This window comes from Nilaparvata lugens, chromosome 1 (assembly GCF_014356525.2).
Source record: "Nilaparvata lugens isolate BPH chromosome 1, ASM1435652v1, whole genome shotgun sequence".
Lineage (NCBI taxonomy): Eukaryota > Metazoa > Arthropoda > Insecta > Hemiptera > Delphacidae > Nilaparvata > Nilaparvata lugens.
This window is the reverse complement of record NC_052504.1, coordinates 85,722,627-85,740,088: the sequence shown is the minus strand read 5'-3', so window position 1 is coordinate 85,740,088 and position 17,462 is coordinate 85,722,627. Positions and strand designations below refer to the sequence as shown.

The 17,462-nt window shown below is 33.5% G+C and overlaps 2 protein-coding genes across 3 annotated transcripts in view; both read left to right on the top strand.

The window, feature by feature from the left end:
• The window catches only part of LOC111044628 (protein Skeletor, isoforms B/C), a 111,063-nt gene extending 108,581 nt beyond the window's left edge, over nt 1-2,482 (top strand). The window contains exon 16 of the mRNA XM_039419439.1: nt 1,086-2,482. Coding sequence (XP_039275373.1) covers nt 1,086-1,262 — 177 coding nt within the window. The 3' untranslated portion in view covers nt 1,263-2,482. The remainder of the gene's footprint in view (nt 1-1,085) is intronic.
• Nucleotides 2,483-10,159: 7,677 nt separating this feature from the next.
• Nucleotides 10,160-15,994, top strand: LOC111044629 (39S ribosomal protein L10, mitochondrial). Of its 2 annotated transcripts, none has more exons than XM_039419436.1 (3): nt 10,160-10,296; nt 11,232-11,430; nt 15,487-15,994. In XM_039419436.1, the coding sequence occupies exons 1-3, from the start codon at nt 10,270-10,272 to the stop codon at nt 15,933-15,935; spliced, it is 675 nt and encodes a 224-aa protein (XP_039275370.1). In that variant the 5' UTR covers nt 10,160-10,269; the 3' UTR covers nt 15,936-15,994. The 2 variants fall into 2 exon arrangements, with proteins under 2 accessions (XP_039275370.1, XP_039275371.1); XM_039419437.1 differs by lacking the exon at nt 15,487-15,994 and adding an exon at nt 12,637-13,137.
• The last annotated feature ends 1,468 nt before the right edge of the window (nt 15,995-17,462 follow it).

Genomic DNA, 17,462 nt, shown 5'->3' with positions numbered 1-17,462 from the left:
TTTTTGTGTAATAGAGGTTAGTTTCTTGAGCCGCATTAAATTTTTCCGTTTTTTGACCTACTAGGTATTTATTCATTTGCTGACTTGATTTAAGTTAGATGTAGGCCTGATATTAAAACGACATAAATATGATATAGTTTCGAATGAACCGTTATTAGTTTAAAAGTACAAAGACACAGTGGAAGTGAACAATGGTTATAAGCACTAAAATTATTTTTTTTGTCGTCGAATCATTATGCTTATGAAACATTACTTTTAGCTGTAGTTAATTTTATAATGTGACAGAAGTCTCATTCAAAGAGATTTTTACACAAAGCCGTGGCGGCTTCTCAGAGGGTAGGGCCGGGCCTGTCCAACATTTGGAAAGATGTTTCAAAAGAATCATAACTTGAAAATATCATTTCAAAATGCTCAAATGAAAATACGTTTAATATTATTAAGCAACTTATATTTTTACTAATGAGTATTGTGTTTATGTTACTGAGTTTTTGATCAACAGACACAGACTCGAGACTCCCATTTAACCTTCACCCTACAACTACTTTTCGTTGATAATCTTACTTGTGCCTACTCATAAAATTAATTCTCAAGACCGTTACACAAAGCTTGCGTAAAAAGGCAGGTTTTTGCTACTGAAGTTGTTTTAGTTTATCGAACAAAATTTTATTGTTTTTTCAGTTTATTGCATGATAATTCGTCATCTTGTGTGACCGGACTCCCAATATTTTGACAATTATCTTAGATACCTAAGGAAATCAAACTATCTTTATCGCAAAATTTTGCGCATTGTAAATTTTTAATACATGTGCCTACTATGATTGCTGTTCAAAGATAATATTTTTAAACTATTGATTGTATGATTGTTATTTTGAATGTTGCAGTTTTACTGAGCTACTTTTATTTTCAATGTTCAATAAATATTCGCCAACTCTGATTTCTGTTCAAAGTTAATCTTTTTAACATTCTTATTAGCCTATTTGATCGGTTTTGTGAATGTGTACAGTGTTGCTGAGCAAAGTATGGCAGCCGATGCTGCTGTTTGCACGAAACGGCAGCTCCCACAGGACGGAGAGAGTACGAAGAAGATTGCAAAGCGAGAGAGGAGATCCGCACATGAAGGACACAGCCATGACAATGACGATCATGATCACCATAATCATCAGCATACCGATGACAAGAAAATGATGAAATCCGCAGCTTCCTACTTCAATTACGGAATTCCTCTACTATTAGTTTCGTTTGTTGTATGTTGTGTGGTTTGATTTTCAATACAGTACAAAATGTTGACAGTAATAATTGGGAATATTATTGTGGTATCAACACTGTTCATTCAGTGTTTAATTTTTGCAGGGTTTTCACATAGTTCGTGATGATTAATTCATTGAAGTTGTGTTTTTATTTTTTTATTAAGAACTTTGAAATACTGCTTAAACTTGAGGGCTCAAGTAATTGAGAGTTCAATAAATAAATAAATGACAGTTGGGGATTGTGGTGTCAACATTGTTAAATCAGGTTTTATTTTTTTTTTACAGGGTAATTGAGGGAAGTGATTGCTTTCATTGTATTATATTTCCTATGGAAAATGTGCAAATTGGTGACAATAAGCAATGAGGTATTTTTTGTATAAAACAGACAAGATTCATTTACTCGGAAATTGAGATTCTTTAGATTTTTTGTTAAGGTATATTCAATTTTCAGTTTTTCATTTACTGTAGATGCATTATTTTGATTTACCATATTTCTCACGGAATATCAAAATCGCCATGCAATTTTGTTAAATCTTCATTGAAACTACTATATTGGGGAGAAAATTATCACCTGAAGAAATGTGATTTGGTGTGTACGCGTATTTTTCAACCATGAGAAAAACCTCTCCTTGTTCATGAATTGATAAAGATTCCAAAAACTATATTTAATGGATGTCCAATGTTGGATATAGAAATGGACAATTGAAGAGATTTTATAGATGCAGGGGCTATATTTTTCAAGAAAACAGTTACGTATAGTTATGGATAGTGTTATGAATACTTTCTGTTGTTTTCAAGCCTTCTTATGTACCTACAATGTTTGAGTAATAAATGAATTCACATTTATAAAAGAAAAATTGTATCCATGAAAAGAATTTATTTTTTCAAATGTTTTGAAAAATAAACAGTGTGAAGAATAATATATTTTTAAACAGTGATTAGATTAAGCTCATGTTTACCGGGAGAAATTTAGTTACTAAAGTAGCCTTTTGGTTTGATGACAAATCATAATATTGCTACAATAATATGGGATGGACTGGAAATGCATGTTGTAAGAAGCAATTTCCACCTAATGATTGAGGATGGATTCCATTTTTTCAAACATTATGTTGAGTATAATATATTTTAGGATATTTTCATGTGGATTATGATGGAGAACAATACTTGTGATAATCTTTGTAAATTTTTCTATTGTAAAAAACCTTAATAATTAAGAATAAATATGAGTGTTTTTATTTGTTTGTTTGTCTCACCCCTTCCTCTGTATTAGTTTTATGTAATCAATTTTATTAATTACAAATTTGAAAGTAATGGTTTGATTTAGTATTAGAATAATAAGGTACAGTACCATTGATAAAATTAAACAGTACCGTATCTTTATTATGGCCAAAGTTATATTCAGCTACACTTTATGAATGGTATTCAAATCCTTGTTTCACTACCTAACTGGAATCAAACTGAAAGCTTTAATTTTCATAGAATTGATACTATGATTGAATAAAACAGCTTGGTACTCTTGGACAATAATCTGCATTGCCATTTAGTGCGAAATGGCGAACTTCCTTGGCTGACATCAGGATAGTGTTGCGTCGGTCATTGACCTTCTCAAGCAATTCCATATCGTTGAATCATTACTGAATACTAAACTATAGTAGTTTAAAATAACGTGAAGAAGATTCACGTTAACGATTGATACATTCTTGATTCTTGAATAGCCAGTATCTGATACGGTACCGGTAAGTGATAACATTATTTTTCATTGCAATCCTTGTGATGTAAACATCAACCGAGCGTTTGAATAAAGAGCGCGCGAAAATCGTCAAATTGCCCTACACCTTCCATTGATATAAGGAATCGTCATAAACGTTTTGCTTCAATTCACATATCCATGTAGAATTTTTAGAATAATTTTATATTTAATTGAGCACATAGTAATACATATTTGTTCAAATTAAATTTCAAAAATATTTTAAAAAATTGTCTGATCTTTAACTTGAACAGCTGATTTCTAGATTCACTTTTCTGGACGGGATCACGATTGCTGTTTGTGTTTCTCTTTTATATTATATCGTTAAAAATTTATATATTTTTCTTTAAAAAAATAGTCTATTTATGAAATGAATAATACATTGTTATCAATAAGCTATTTGGAATGATTCAAGCTCTCAAATATGTTACGAATTCTTGAATTCTATCTTGTGATGTCGGCTGTCGGTCGGCTCATTTGAGGTTAGATTTTAAATGAATGAATGAGTTTCCCAAAACTAATATATGTTTTATCGCAAATTTAGTTCACTGTGAAAAGAAAAATAATGGCAAACATTACTGAAAAAGGTGAGTAAATTTTCTTCACGTTTTGTGGGCAATTTCTTGAATAACTTTTTTGTGTAATAGAGGTTAGTTTCTTGAGCCGCATTAAATTTTTCCGTTTTTCGACCTACTAGGTATTCATTTGCTGACTTGATTTAAGTTAGATGTAGGCCTGATATTAAAACGATATAAATATGATATAGTTTCAAATGAACCGTTATTAGTTCAAAAGTACAAAGACACAGTGGAAGTGAACAATGGTTATAAGCACTAAAATTATTTTTTTCGTCGTCTAATCATTATGCATAAAAAATGATACATTACTTTTAGCTGTAGTTAATTTTATAATGTGACAGAAGTCTCATTCAAAGAGATTTTTACACAAAGCCGTGGCGGCTTCTCAGAGGGTAGGGCCGGGCCTGTCCAACATTTGGAAAGATGTTTCAAAAGAATCATAACTTGAAAATATCATTTCAAAATGCTCAAATGAAAATACGTTCAATATTATTGAGCAACTTATATTTTCACTAATGAGTATTGTGTTTATGTTACTGAGTTTTTGATCAACATACACAGACTCGAGACTCCCATTTAACCTTCACCCCACAACTACTTTTCGTTGATAATCTTACTTGTGCCTACTCATAAAATTAATCCTCAAGACCCCTGGCCGTGACACAAAGCTTGCGTAAAAAGGCAGGTTTTTGCTACTGAAGTTGTTTTAGTTTATCGAACAAAATTTTGTTGTTTTTTCAGTTTATTGCATGATAATTCGTCATCTTGTGTGACCGGACTCCCAATATTTTGACAATTATCTTAGATACCTAAGGAAATCAAACTATCTTTATCGCAAAATTTTGCGCATTGTAAATTTTTAATACATGTGCCTACTATGATTGCTGTTCAAAGATAATATTTTCAAACTATTGATTGTATGATTGTTATTTTGAATGTTGCAGTTTTACTGAGCTACTTTTATTTTCAATGTTCAATAAATATTCGCCAACTCTGATTTCTGTTCAAAGTTAATCTTTTTAACATTCTTATTAGCTTATTAGGGTTGGTAGCACTGGGCTGCCCTGTAATGTTGTTTTAGTTATTTGCTCCGTATTTTTCATCATTTTACAGTGGTTATTTGAAAGAAATAAAAGATTGGAAGAATTTGGATAGTTTATGAAAGTTCTAAGTACCTGTTTCAGTGAATTCCATGACTGCATGACGGGTGAGTGACTAGTAACAGTGATTTAAATACGCGTACCACATACAGTTTTTGAACGTTTTGACTCCATTTTTCTTAACCGGCATAGACCTACACACTACACGTGCTATTTCTTGTTCCTAATTCGACTTTGTGGTTCTATTAGGACTATCGTAACTGAGCAACTACCGGCTTCAGGAGTGATAACAAAAGTGAAAGTCCTACTCTGATAACGGCAACAATCTGAAAAGTTATCTATACTACCGCTGACTGTTTCAAAGCAGATAATCTCCAGCTGGTTTTTGTTTATATTGCTGGTTCTTATCTAGGCTACGTGTTACTATGACAACCTAGCGCGGCAGTTTTTGAACTTTTTTTCGTCAACAATGTTTCACTCTTTTACCTCAAATAAATGAGACTATGATAGTAAACGTAGAAAGTAGAGTGTATAAAGTAGACTCAAAGCTTTTAACCTTTTTCTCTTCCCAATCAGGAGCTTCCGTATTCTGCCTTGACAGCTCTCTTGGCATTTTTCTTCCTATCCTTTTCCTTTTCACTTTTTAATTCCATATTTTTCGCATAATTTTTCATGAACAGTTCGCCATCACTCATTACCTTTTTGAATAATAACAACTGTGCATAATCGCTAGTGTTTTTTTTAAATATCATTATGTCTTCAATAATAAAGAAATTCACAACACAGAGGAATAATGTTGCTATTCAGATAGATGGCTTTAATTACCGAAAAGAACGTACAATGTTGGATGGGAGAGTTTCGTTTAGGTGTCTATTCAATGGATGTCCCGCAACTTTGAAAACGAACGCCTTAATGCATAAAGTATTGGAGAAAAGTGGTTGCATAATCATACTGCACCTGATCAGGATATTGATATTAACGATGACATTTCTATAGAGCAGACAACTCCAGTAGGCAATAAAAAGTTGATGAACATGAAACCAACTACTCCTGGCAGTGGCAAAATAACTCCCCCCTTGACATGTGATATGAGTGTAAACACACCGACTTCAAGAACAATCTCAACAAGTTCTTCTCCAAGCTTGCAAACAGTTGAGCTTCTCCAACAACGCGATGATTTAATAGCTCATTCTCAAGATTTACAAAAGCAAATTGAATCCCTCCAAGAACAAAAGAAGCACATTGAGTCAATGATGATTGAATTTGAAAAAGAGAATTTATCTGTCAAAGATCAGCTTAGATGTATGTCTACGACAATTGAAACTTTGAATGCAGATAACAATGCTCTTAGGAGTGAAGTTAGTTTGTCTAGGGATGATGCCAATAAGTGGAAAAATAAGTATGAAGACTTGTTGAGATCTAAATCTAGGCGATTTGATGTTGGTGGTCAACTAGAATATTCTGGAAAAGCTCGGTCAAAGCGATCAAACATTCCAATTTTTAATGACGATGAATTTCCGGCGCTGGATACAACCAGTTATGAACACAACCGTCGCAAATGGGAATCTACAGGATATCAGGAGAAAAAACGTAGATTTCATGAAAATAAGAATATAGTTTTGGGCGACTCTATGATTAGAAACGTGACTCCTCAAAATTGTATTGTTGATGTTCGTCCTGGAATACGCATCGAGCAGCTAACTAAAGTGATTGAACATAAATATAAAAAATCGTCAGCACAGAATTATAAAAGTGTATTAATTCATGTAGGAACAAATTCAATCCGCAGAGAATCTGAAGAATCCGTGGTGAATGAGATGAGGAACATGATAAGGACAGCCAAGCAATGTTTTAGTACATCAAGATTAATAATCAGCGGAATAATACTAAGGCGTTCAGTGAGTGACTCATACATTACGAGGATTAATGACTCCATCAGAAGTGAATGCGCCAAATTGGGTGTACTATTTGTTAACCCCAATAGTTTCATCAACACCAGAGAAGGCTTAGGCAAAGATGGTTTGCATTTGAATAGGTTGGGCTCAACTAGTCTAAGTAAAATGTGTGATAACGTTTTCAAATTATTAAATGATAAGGGAAACTAATAAGCTGTGACAGGGGTGTGGAAGAAAATAATAATAGAAGATACCTTGTCAAAGACACTATTAATAATAGATATTTTAAAGACTCATATAGTCTGAAAATAATACATCAAAACATTGATGGAATAGTTAGTAAGGTAGCTCTTTTAGACATCTTGGTGGAGGATGAACAACCAGACATTTTAATATTGACCGAGCATGGCTTGAAAGATTATGAAATCAATTCCCTACCTATCAATAACATGTCTCTAGTGTGTAGTTACTGCAGAGTTGATATGAGAAAAGGAGGAGTGGTCGTGTATGCCAGTCTTGAATTTTTGAATGCTATTGATCATAAATTTACTGTTATTAATATTTCTGATTTGAGTCACATTAAGGATATTGAAATATGTGGCTTCAATTTTAAGATTGATGGAGATCCGTATGCTATAGTAGGTCTGTATCGATCACCTAGCGGTGATACTAATATATTTCTTGAAAACCTTGAAATTTTATTTAATCGTATTTGCAGTCATGTATCTAATAACGTCATTGTTGCAGGCGATTATAATATTAATGTTTTAGATAGTTCTTCTGAACATAGAAATCTTGTAAATATTCTGAATCTTTTTGATTTACACTACACGATTAAAGAACCAACAAGAATTTCTAGAATAAGCAGAACAGCAATTGATAACATTGTCACTAACATTGAAAAAGGTATATATTCAGTACAGGTTGTTCATACACTGTTATCAGACCATACTGCACAGGTTTTTCGCACACATGGCACACGTGATTCCACCAGATTCAAGTCTAAACAAATTCAACTTGGTATTCCAATGTATACTTGTTCTAATGAAAACATAATAAAAATGAAAACCTCTTTGAGTGGTGAATCATGGGCTTCAGTTTATAATGCAATAGATGTAAACAGCCAATTTGCGAGGTTCCATGAAATTTTACAGTCTCATCTTGGCATAAATTGCCCTTTGAGATGTAGAAGAAAAAAACTCAGAGCAAAAAGAGATTAAAAGGTGAATGGATTACCGACGAAATTGAGCAAATAAGACATCTTTTGGAAGTGGCTAAAATCAGAATTAATAATGGTTTGAGAATTGATATGGAGCAATTGAAAGCTATTAAAAAAATTTATGATTATGAAGTTGTTCAGGCAAAAAAGCAATATATGAGTAATATAATTTTGAGAGCTTCAAATAAATCAAAAACAAGCTGGAAAATCATTAATGAATTTAGAGGTAAAACAAAACAAACACAGCCTAATATAGAACTAAAAGAAAATGAAAAAATTTTAACTGATTCCAAGCAGGTAGCTGATGCATTTAATAAATTCTTCATATCAATGGCACCCAAATTAAAGGCTCAAAAATCAAATCTACAAATTAATGACTCCTCTTCTTCAAATTCAAATTTTAACAGAAATTTTTTCTTGTTTCCAACTAATAATGATGAGATTATAAAAATAATAAAAAGTATCAAAACGAAAAATAGTGTTGGATTTGATAATATCCCAGTGACAGTGATTAAGGAATGTTGTATTGAAATAGCTCCACCACTAGTATTCATAATGAATAACGCTTTCGAAACGGGTATTTTCCCAGATCTACTTAAAATTGCCAAGGTAAAACCATTGTTTAAACAAGGTGCTAGAACTGATATACAAAATTATAGACCTATTTCTATTCTTCCATCTCTGTCAAAGGTATTTGAGAAACTAATTTATTCCAGGATAATGACTTACCTCGAAAAATTTGATTTAATTTCAGCTTGTCAAAATGGTTTTGTAAAAGGTAGGTCGACAATTACTGCAGCGGTCACTTTTGTTGAGAATGTTATTGAACAGGTCGATAAGGGAAACTTTGTTATCGGTACATTCATGGATCTTTCAAAGGCCTTTGATAGCGTTGATAACGACATACTTCTTGATAGGCTTTCAAATATTGGAATAAGAGGAATCTGTAGTTGTCTAATCAAGTCCTATTTGACAAATAGGTTTCAATTTGTTACAGTTGAATCTCAGTCTCATGTAGCTCAATCGATGCGATTGAGTGTTACAAGAGGGGTGCCACAGGGTTCTATTTTAGGCCCATTGCTCTTTGTCCTTTACACTAACAATGTGCAAGCCTCAGTCCCAGTAGGTTTGAATATTACACTCTACGCTGACGATACATCATTGATGTTCAACAACAAAAACTTGAATGATCTTGAGGTAGAAGCTAATGTTAAAACAAATTTGGTTGCACAATATTATAATGAGTCAAAATTGGCAGTGAACCCGCAAAAGAGTAAGTGTATTCAATTTGGGTCTAAAAATCATCTCTTCCAGCCTATGATTAGTATTGGCGATTCAATGGTTGAAAATGTAACAGAGGCAAACCTACTGGGGTTAATGATAGACAAGGATCTCTCATGGAATGTGCATACTGATGAATTGGCCACTAGAATCAGTAGTAATCTGTTTGTATTAAGGAACATGGTTAGGTATGTGCCCAATGAAACAGCAAAAACATTATATTATGCACTGATTTACTCTCATATTTCATATGGTATAGAGCTCTGGGGTAGCACAACATTACAGAATATTAACAAGATATTTGTACTACAAAAGCGTGCTATTAGGTACTTGGCGGGCCTGGGGTTTAATCATCCTTGTAGAGAATATTTTAAGAAAATGTCTATATTAACAGTACCGTGCATTTTTATTTTTAAAACAATATTGTATGTTGTAAAAAATATTGATAGATTTGTGACTCATGCACAGGTACACTCTCACAATACAAGGAATAGAAATGATTTGACTGTGCAACCTCATAGGCTAGCTATGTTTGAAAAAAAGACCAGTTACATTGGGACAAAATTCCTGAATAAACTGCCTGGTAGTTTAGATCATAGAAACAAAACATTCAAAACAGATTTATACAGTTACCTTTCTAACAAATGTTTTTATAGTGTTAATGACTTTTTATGTGACAATCATATTTAGGCTGTGAATATATTATAAAATAACGATGTTAAATATTACTATGTTGAAAATATGACTGATACAAGACTGTAAACTGTGACTATAGCCTGTGATATTATGTATAACATGAAAATTAGTATTTTTTATTAGGTATAAGTTCATTTTAATGACGATATTCAATTGTATTGTTTGATACTGTATTGAATAAATAAAATATTTTTCAATGCTTAAATGATACATTTTAATAATTCAGATTAAATATTTTGTTAATTATATTTTTACATTGTTAGAAAATGATCTGGCAACGTCGCGGAGGTAGAAATATGCTTTTAAATTTGAAAATAAATTTATAAATAATGAAAGTTTTTCTTTTCGTTTATTTACTGATTGATGATTTATCGTTCGAGTTACAGCAATTCAAAACTTAATTTTCCACTCTTCCTCTATAGGACAATCCATACGAAAATCTTCTGGCAGTTGACTTGAAAAAACTATTCGATGAATCAAAGTTGATTGCAATTTGTCACAAAAACATGTTTGAAAAGGAAGAGGACTTACATGTAAGTATCAATCTCTGATTACAATTATCTATGAATTAATATTTATGGGACCAGTCCAGATACTAAAAATTTCACTATTGTTAGTTTGTTTTTCTCATAGCCTCCAGTAGAAGATACTGAACATTGGCATTCTAAACTATATTCATGATAGTGGTAGCCTTTGCATTGTATACTGCTGTAAACCTTGTACATGAAATATAGCAATTATAAGAAGTATAATATTTATATAATTTATCCAATATCGTAATCCAGAGACTGATGAAGTTTTACATCGATATAGATACAAAGCTATACTATAATGATTTTATTTCACGACAAACCTCTCGATTCTAAATAAGAATTGATTAGATTAAAATACATAATTCTAAAGAAATTAGAAAGAAAGAAAGAAATATTTATTGCCAAAATCATTAAACAAACTTCACAAATGTGAAAAATATAAAAATTTTCATATACAATACATTACAAAATCTTGAAATTAAAATATTTTAAATTAATATTGGAATGTGTTGACACATTTTTCTCTATTCTCGAGTAGAGGAATAGTTTAGTGCCAAAGAATACTTCCACTTTGTTACTTCTTCTGCTCCTCTATAAGTTTTGTGTGAAGTGTCTATATTATATTGTCACCGCTTATCATTGATTTATATTAATGAAGTTTGAAGCTCTTTCAATATTGAGAATTCCGTTACATTCATATTTTCGTACTAGATGGAACAATATCCATAATTATCCTAAAATTGTGGATTATTATCATTTTTATAAAACTGCATTACTTCAACAGCAATAGCTGTAAAACTGTTGAAAGCTTCTTCAAATTATAAACATAGAAATAATATTGAATCATCTAAAATTAATTTCTATTCATATTATATTCCACTACGATTTATGTATTCTTTATTGTATCTCATTAATATGATGATATTATTTTTCAGACTAAAATCCGGTTCAAACGCGAAGGTATGATTTTAAAGAATAGTTCGAAACACCTTTTAAAACTGGCAATTGGGAATTCAAAATACGAGCCAATTCTTCAGTTATTCACATTTCATCAAACTATTATTTTTTCTCCGGAACCCAAAGTCGATGTCCTATTCAAATTATTGAAGAAGACACCAAAATTGATATTGATGGGTGAGTAATAGTATGAAATTATCACAGTACTAATAATTACTATTATTGTACTCTATGTTGTAATATTAATTTATCGTTCTAATCACTAGGCCGTCCATGTAGATAATTGAGAAACAGAAAACATTAAATGCTTGTGCTGACATTACTATATACATTCTATAAACATAACCTAGTTTACAAGTTTCGAATCAGGAATTTCTTGATTGTAGTTGACAAAACTTCCACCTGGAGCGCTAAAAGGCGGTTTTTGTGCCAGATTTGCTGTTCCAAATTCGGAACTAGGAAACATACTCGACTGTAAAGAAAGCATATGATTTTATTACAGTATAGTATGCTGTAATGAGAATCATATGTTTATTTGTTCTACAATCAGCTGTTTACCGGCTTGATTTTATGGATGTAAAACAGCTGAGATTGAATGAATATGACAAAAAATATTAAATCTACTCAAGACGATTGGAGTACAGGCCCAACAAAATTGATGTCACTGCTGAATGCTGAATAACAGAAATTTGGCAATATTGCGTCTCATTCCAAATAGTTTGATAGAATCACGCCATAGCGGGTTTCCCCTTTTTTCCGCCTCTTCCTCCTCTTAATCCATCTCCTCATATGACGAATAACATAAATTTGACAACACTGTACCCCATTTAAATACTAGCCCATTTAAAATCGTGAAAATTGTTTTTCTTTTGAATATAATATCACTTCTCTCAGAATTATGGGGCATCGTAATGCAAAAGAATTTCATATCAATATAACGGGGAGAATGTCTCCTTTCTATTGCTATCTAAATCTAAAAGTCTCAACTTATTTCACACAGACTATAGTTATAGTTTAACCAGTTTCTTCTTCTTCATCATCATCATCATCATCATCATCTTCTTCTTCTTCTTCTTCTTTTCATTCAATCATGCATTCATTCATTCATTCAATCAATCAATAATTCATCTATTCAGTCATTCATTAATATCAGCCGTGATTCTGGCATTAGCCTCTTAAAAAATTTAGCACTCAACTACTATATTTTATAGTTATACTTGAGCAATACTTTCTTCTTCAAAATAAGCATGGTTCAACGTTAACACAAATTAGTGAGACATTGATAGTTGCAGAAACATTTTTCTGTAAAAGAAGTAGAGGTGCATGAGTTGACAAGGATGTTAGTAGTGAAGTGAGCATTAGCATTGTATGTTTTGTCATCAGCTGGCATTGTTGACGGCTACCTGGCCAGCGTGAAGCACCTGAACGACTGGTGTCGACTGCGTGACCTGGAGACGGCCAGGAGTGAACTGGTCTCGGTGCTCAACATTGGCGCTCAGCGCATTGTCGCTGACCTCAGTCAGCAGCAGCGGATGCTGGTCGGTCAGTTGGATCAGCATGTCGCCATCAATGCTGACAAAGCATCTGCTGAAGGTCAGCAAACTGGTGATCATGCTACGCAACAGAGTGAGGCTGGGGATATCTCTGTGCAAACGGAAAGTCAGCCAAACGAGGCCGGTAAATCAGCAGAGACCGAAAATCAGCAAACGAGTGAGGCCGGTAAACCTGCACAGTCGGAAAGTCAGCAGAGTGAGGCTGAAAAAACTGCACAGGCGAGTAGTGAGAGCACGGACCCTACCAACAAAACTCCCGGTGATACGTGAATATTGTAACAGTGGTAGAGTATTGTGTTTGTTAGGAATATAATAATTATTATCGATTATTGTTGAAAGTTTTTGAATTTTCTCGCTAATACCTGTTTCCTACTAGATGGTAGGAAACCATCTCCTTCCTACTACTGTATACCTGCTCTATAGTGATGTTGTATATACAGTGATGTATTCACCATTATCGTAGCTTAGTGTACATATGCATTTAAATGATTTATACACTACATCATAGTGACGTATCACTCACTACTTCTTGAATATCCAGTATGAGGTATGACAGATGTAGGAGGTATTGAATAAAATAACTTGAAATCGTCACAACCAATGCTCTATTGAATTACTGTGAAACTAGTATTAGATCTTAGATTTGGTAATTAATCTCCAGGAAATAATCTACTGAGAATAATATTTTCACCATTGAAATGGATTTAAATAGAAATAGAAGTGCTACACTATTAATCTTCTTCATTTTACGGAACTACCTTCCTGCTATTTTAATAAAAACTATTGTGATCTTTCAAGTTTTTTCTAATTACACTACTAACGGATATCAACACCAATATGCTTTTTCTCTGTTGCTATCGTAATAAGTAAGTGTATGTGACAAATTTAAATTATTTCCGTGAAATAGTTTTCACATCACGTTCTCAACTACCATAAATCCAAATTATGCATATTTTTATATTGTATTATACCGAGTGGGCCAGATAAAACCGGTCCCGAGAGGCGTAGGCTTCATACGAGACGCGCTGATGTACAGCATGACAGGACATTGACCTTTTCCCTTCCACTACTGTCTGCCGTCCGTTCCTGTCCTGTCTGTCTCTGTCCACCTCAGTGTACCTTGAGTGTTCGACCAAGCAGTGTGGATCATGCCGTATTCAATAGAACAGCGTGTTTTCATAGTGGAGGAATATGTTCGTACAACTTCAATAAAGTCGGTCCATGAAAAGTTTCTTGAGAAGTATCCTGGAGGTCGAGTTCATGCTAAATCAACCATTCAGGATTTAATTAAAAAGTGGCGTACAACAGGCAATGTTTCCAATTTGAAGAGAGACAAACAACCAACTGTACGAACACCAGAAGCTGTGGCCAATGTACAGACCATTATTGGAAGGAGTCCTTCAAAGTCAACACGACGATTATCACAACAAGTCGGAATTTCTCGAACATCTTGTCGGCGTATACTGCATGGATTAAAAATGCATGCCTATCGTGTGAGTGTTGTTCACGAATTGAAAGTGATTTTACTAAAGAGAGAACCATCAGTAAAGGCTTGTGGCCAGCCAGATCGCCTGACCTATCGCCTTGCGATTTTCATCTCTGGGGCCGTCTCAAAGGTAATGTCTATCACAACAACCCAAAGACTTAAGAAGAATTGAAGCAAAACATACGACAAGAAATTGCCAACATTCCAGTAGAAGAATTGCAGACTGTTTTCCTGAACATGATTCGCCGTGCTGAAATTTGCATACAAGTTGGTGGCTTATTCATTTTACTTGATATTATGTATTTTTTTTTATTCTGCCTAGTCAATTTTTCAGTTTCCTGTACGCATTGTATGAGTATTAAGTAAACTCGCCCGGGACCGGTTTTATCTGGCCCACTCTGTATTTGTAGAAGGGAGTATGATGTGAACAATAAAGGTGCGTACAGATATACGCGCCACGAACATGAGCAATCCACTTTTAATCAGCTGATTATATCTGTATTTTTACAGAAACAGTAAGATACAGATATAAAAAGATTGACATCAGCTGATTAAAAGTGAATTGCTCATGTTCGCGGCGCGTAAATCCGTACGCACCTTTATGTATGCACTTTCGATAGATAAGAAGACCCATTCACAGTGGGTATCAAACAACAAGCAAAATTGTTATTTACGTTCAACTGCGAATACTTGACTGAGTTCGGTGAAACCGGACATGATGAATCAACTTGAGTTACTGCAGCTGAATAGACAGTGAATAAAATTTATTATTGCTCGTTTAAAGTTCAATTGAGTGTTTTTTTGAATATTGGAGTTGAATTGGGAAAAATCTCACCTCAGATTTTTATGAAGTAAATTTACAATGCAAACCATTCAACACCGGTGGCTTCTTTTTTCTTCTTCATCTTCTTCTTTTTCTTCTTCTTCATTATTATTCAATCAATCATTCATTCATACATAAATTTATCTCATCCCTGACACTCGTCAGCTTCATTCAATTTGGCACTCAACTACTAAGCAATAGTTGCTGAAAACATCATTATTTTTCAATGAAGCATTGTTAAACGTTAACAAAATTAGTGAGTTATCGATAGTTGCAGGAACAATTTTTGTAAAAATAATTAAAAGGGGTGCATGAGTTGACAAGGATGTTAGTAGTGAAGTGAGCATTGGCATTGTATGTTTTTTCATCAGCTGGCATTGTTGACGGCTACCTGGCCAGCGTGAAGCACCTGAACGACTGGTGTCGACTGCGTGACCTGGAGACGGCCAGGAGTGAACTGGTCTCGGTGCTGAACATTGGCGCTCAGCGCATTGTGGCCGACCTCAGTCAGCAGCAGCGGATGCTAGTCGGTCAGTTGGATCAGCATGTCGCCATCAATGCTGACAAAGCATCTGCTGAAGGTCAGCAAACTGGTGATCATGCTACGCAACAGAGTGAGGCCGGGGATACGCAAACGGAGGCTGTGCAAACGGAAAGTCAGCCAAACGAGGCCGGTAAATCAGCAGAGACCGAAAATCAGCAAACGAGTGAGGCCGGTAAACCTGCACAGTCGGAAAGTCAGCAGAGTGAGGCTGAAAAAACTGCACAGGCGAGTAGTGAGAGCACAGACCCTACCAACAAAACTCCCGGTGATACGTGAATATTATAAAAGTGGTAGAGTATTGTGTTTGTTAGGAATATAATAATTATTATCAATTATTGTTGAATGTTTTTGATTTTTCTCGCTAATACCTGTTTCCTATTGGATGCTGTATACCTGCTCTATATTGATGTTGTATATACAGTGATGTATTCACAATAATCCTAGCCTAAATAGTGTATGTGTGTGTAAATTTACATGATTCATACACTATAAATATAGTGACGTATCACTTACTTGTTCGTTAATATCTTATATGACAGACGTTGGAGGTATTGAATAGAATAACTTAGTATCGTCACAACCAATGCTCTATTAAAATACCGTTTAGTCTCAGTTGTTGGATTCAGTAATCAATCTTCAGGGAACTCCAATGAGAATAACATGACAATATTGAAATGCATTAATGGATTAAAATAGCAATAGAAGTGCTGCACTATTGACCCTCTTCAATTTACGGAATACTTGACTGAGCTCGGTGAAACCGGACATGATGAATCAACTTGAGTTACTGCAGCTGAATAGAGAGTGAATAAAATTTATTATTGCTCGTTAAAAGTTCAATTGAGTGTTTTTTTGAATATTGTAGTTGAATTGGGAAAAATCTCACTAAGGTTTTTATGAAGTAAATTTACAATGCAAACCATTCAACACCGTTTGCGTCAAAGTGATGTTAGCAAAAAGCATGATATTGATTATTGGGTTTCATTGCCATTCTTATGCATTCTATAAGTGAAATAATAATTTATATTCACTGAGTAACGTCGTCATTAGTCTCTAGTTGAATCCATTCAACTGTTATGAAAAAAATAATAGTTCCGTAACATAGGATTGACTGGCTTTAAATGTACGTTTTTGTTTATGTGACCGCGGCTGACGACTTGAAATCCATTGATTCTGATGGGAGAGAACTAGATTACCATTATTATTTTTTATTTTATTTACTTTTTTGACAGTTGGTGGCTATCACATAAACGATAGCTCACCTTGACAGCCAATTATTCCTATATTAATTATGAAACTCCTATTATTTAATAACAATTCCATTAATTTGCAAACTCTGGGAACGTAGATCACGGTGTTTATGAGATTGTGTTTGTCAAGTGTGTGGACAGCTCCAAGTCATTTTCATTGGAGACTTCTAAAGCTGAGGGCTGAAGGTTCTATTAATTAATTCGTTTGTGTTTTTTTAAAGATAATTTTTATTCGACTTTCTCTCACTTAAATAAATTAACACTCAGAAAACACAACTCACATAATTATTGTACATCTTAAACATCGTAGCATTTTATTACAATGTGAAAGGTTATTTTACTGTCGAAAATTATTGTACAACAGTGATTGACAATAGCAATAATTTACAAAACAAAATAATTTTATAACACAATAATTGATTGACTAGACTTACTCAACTGTGTTAACTGAATAACATAATAAACTAAAATCCCTAGTTCAAAATTAATAAATAATTTTATACAATCCTTAATCTATCAGCGTATACTTAGAATCTATCTGTAATAAGATTTT

Coding starts and splice junctions, on each gene's coding strand:
- LOC111044629 (XM_039419436.1), top strand. CDS start 10,270: ATGTTTGAAAAGGAAGAGGACTTACAT. Junction 10,297..11,231: donor AAAAGGAAGAGGACTTACAT/GTAAGTATCAAT, acceptor ATTATTTTTCAG/ACTAAAATCCGGTTCAAACG. Junction 11,431..15,486: donor ACCAAAATTGATATTGATGG/GTGAGTAATAGT, acceptor TTTTTTCATCAG/CTGGCATTGTTGACGGCTAC.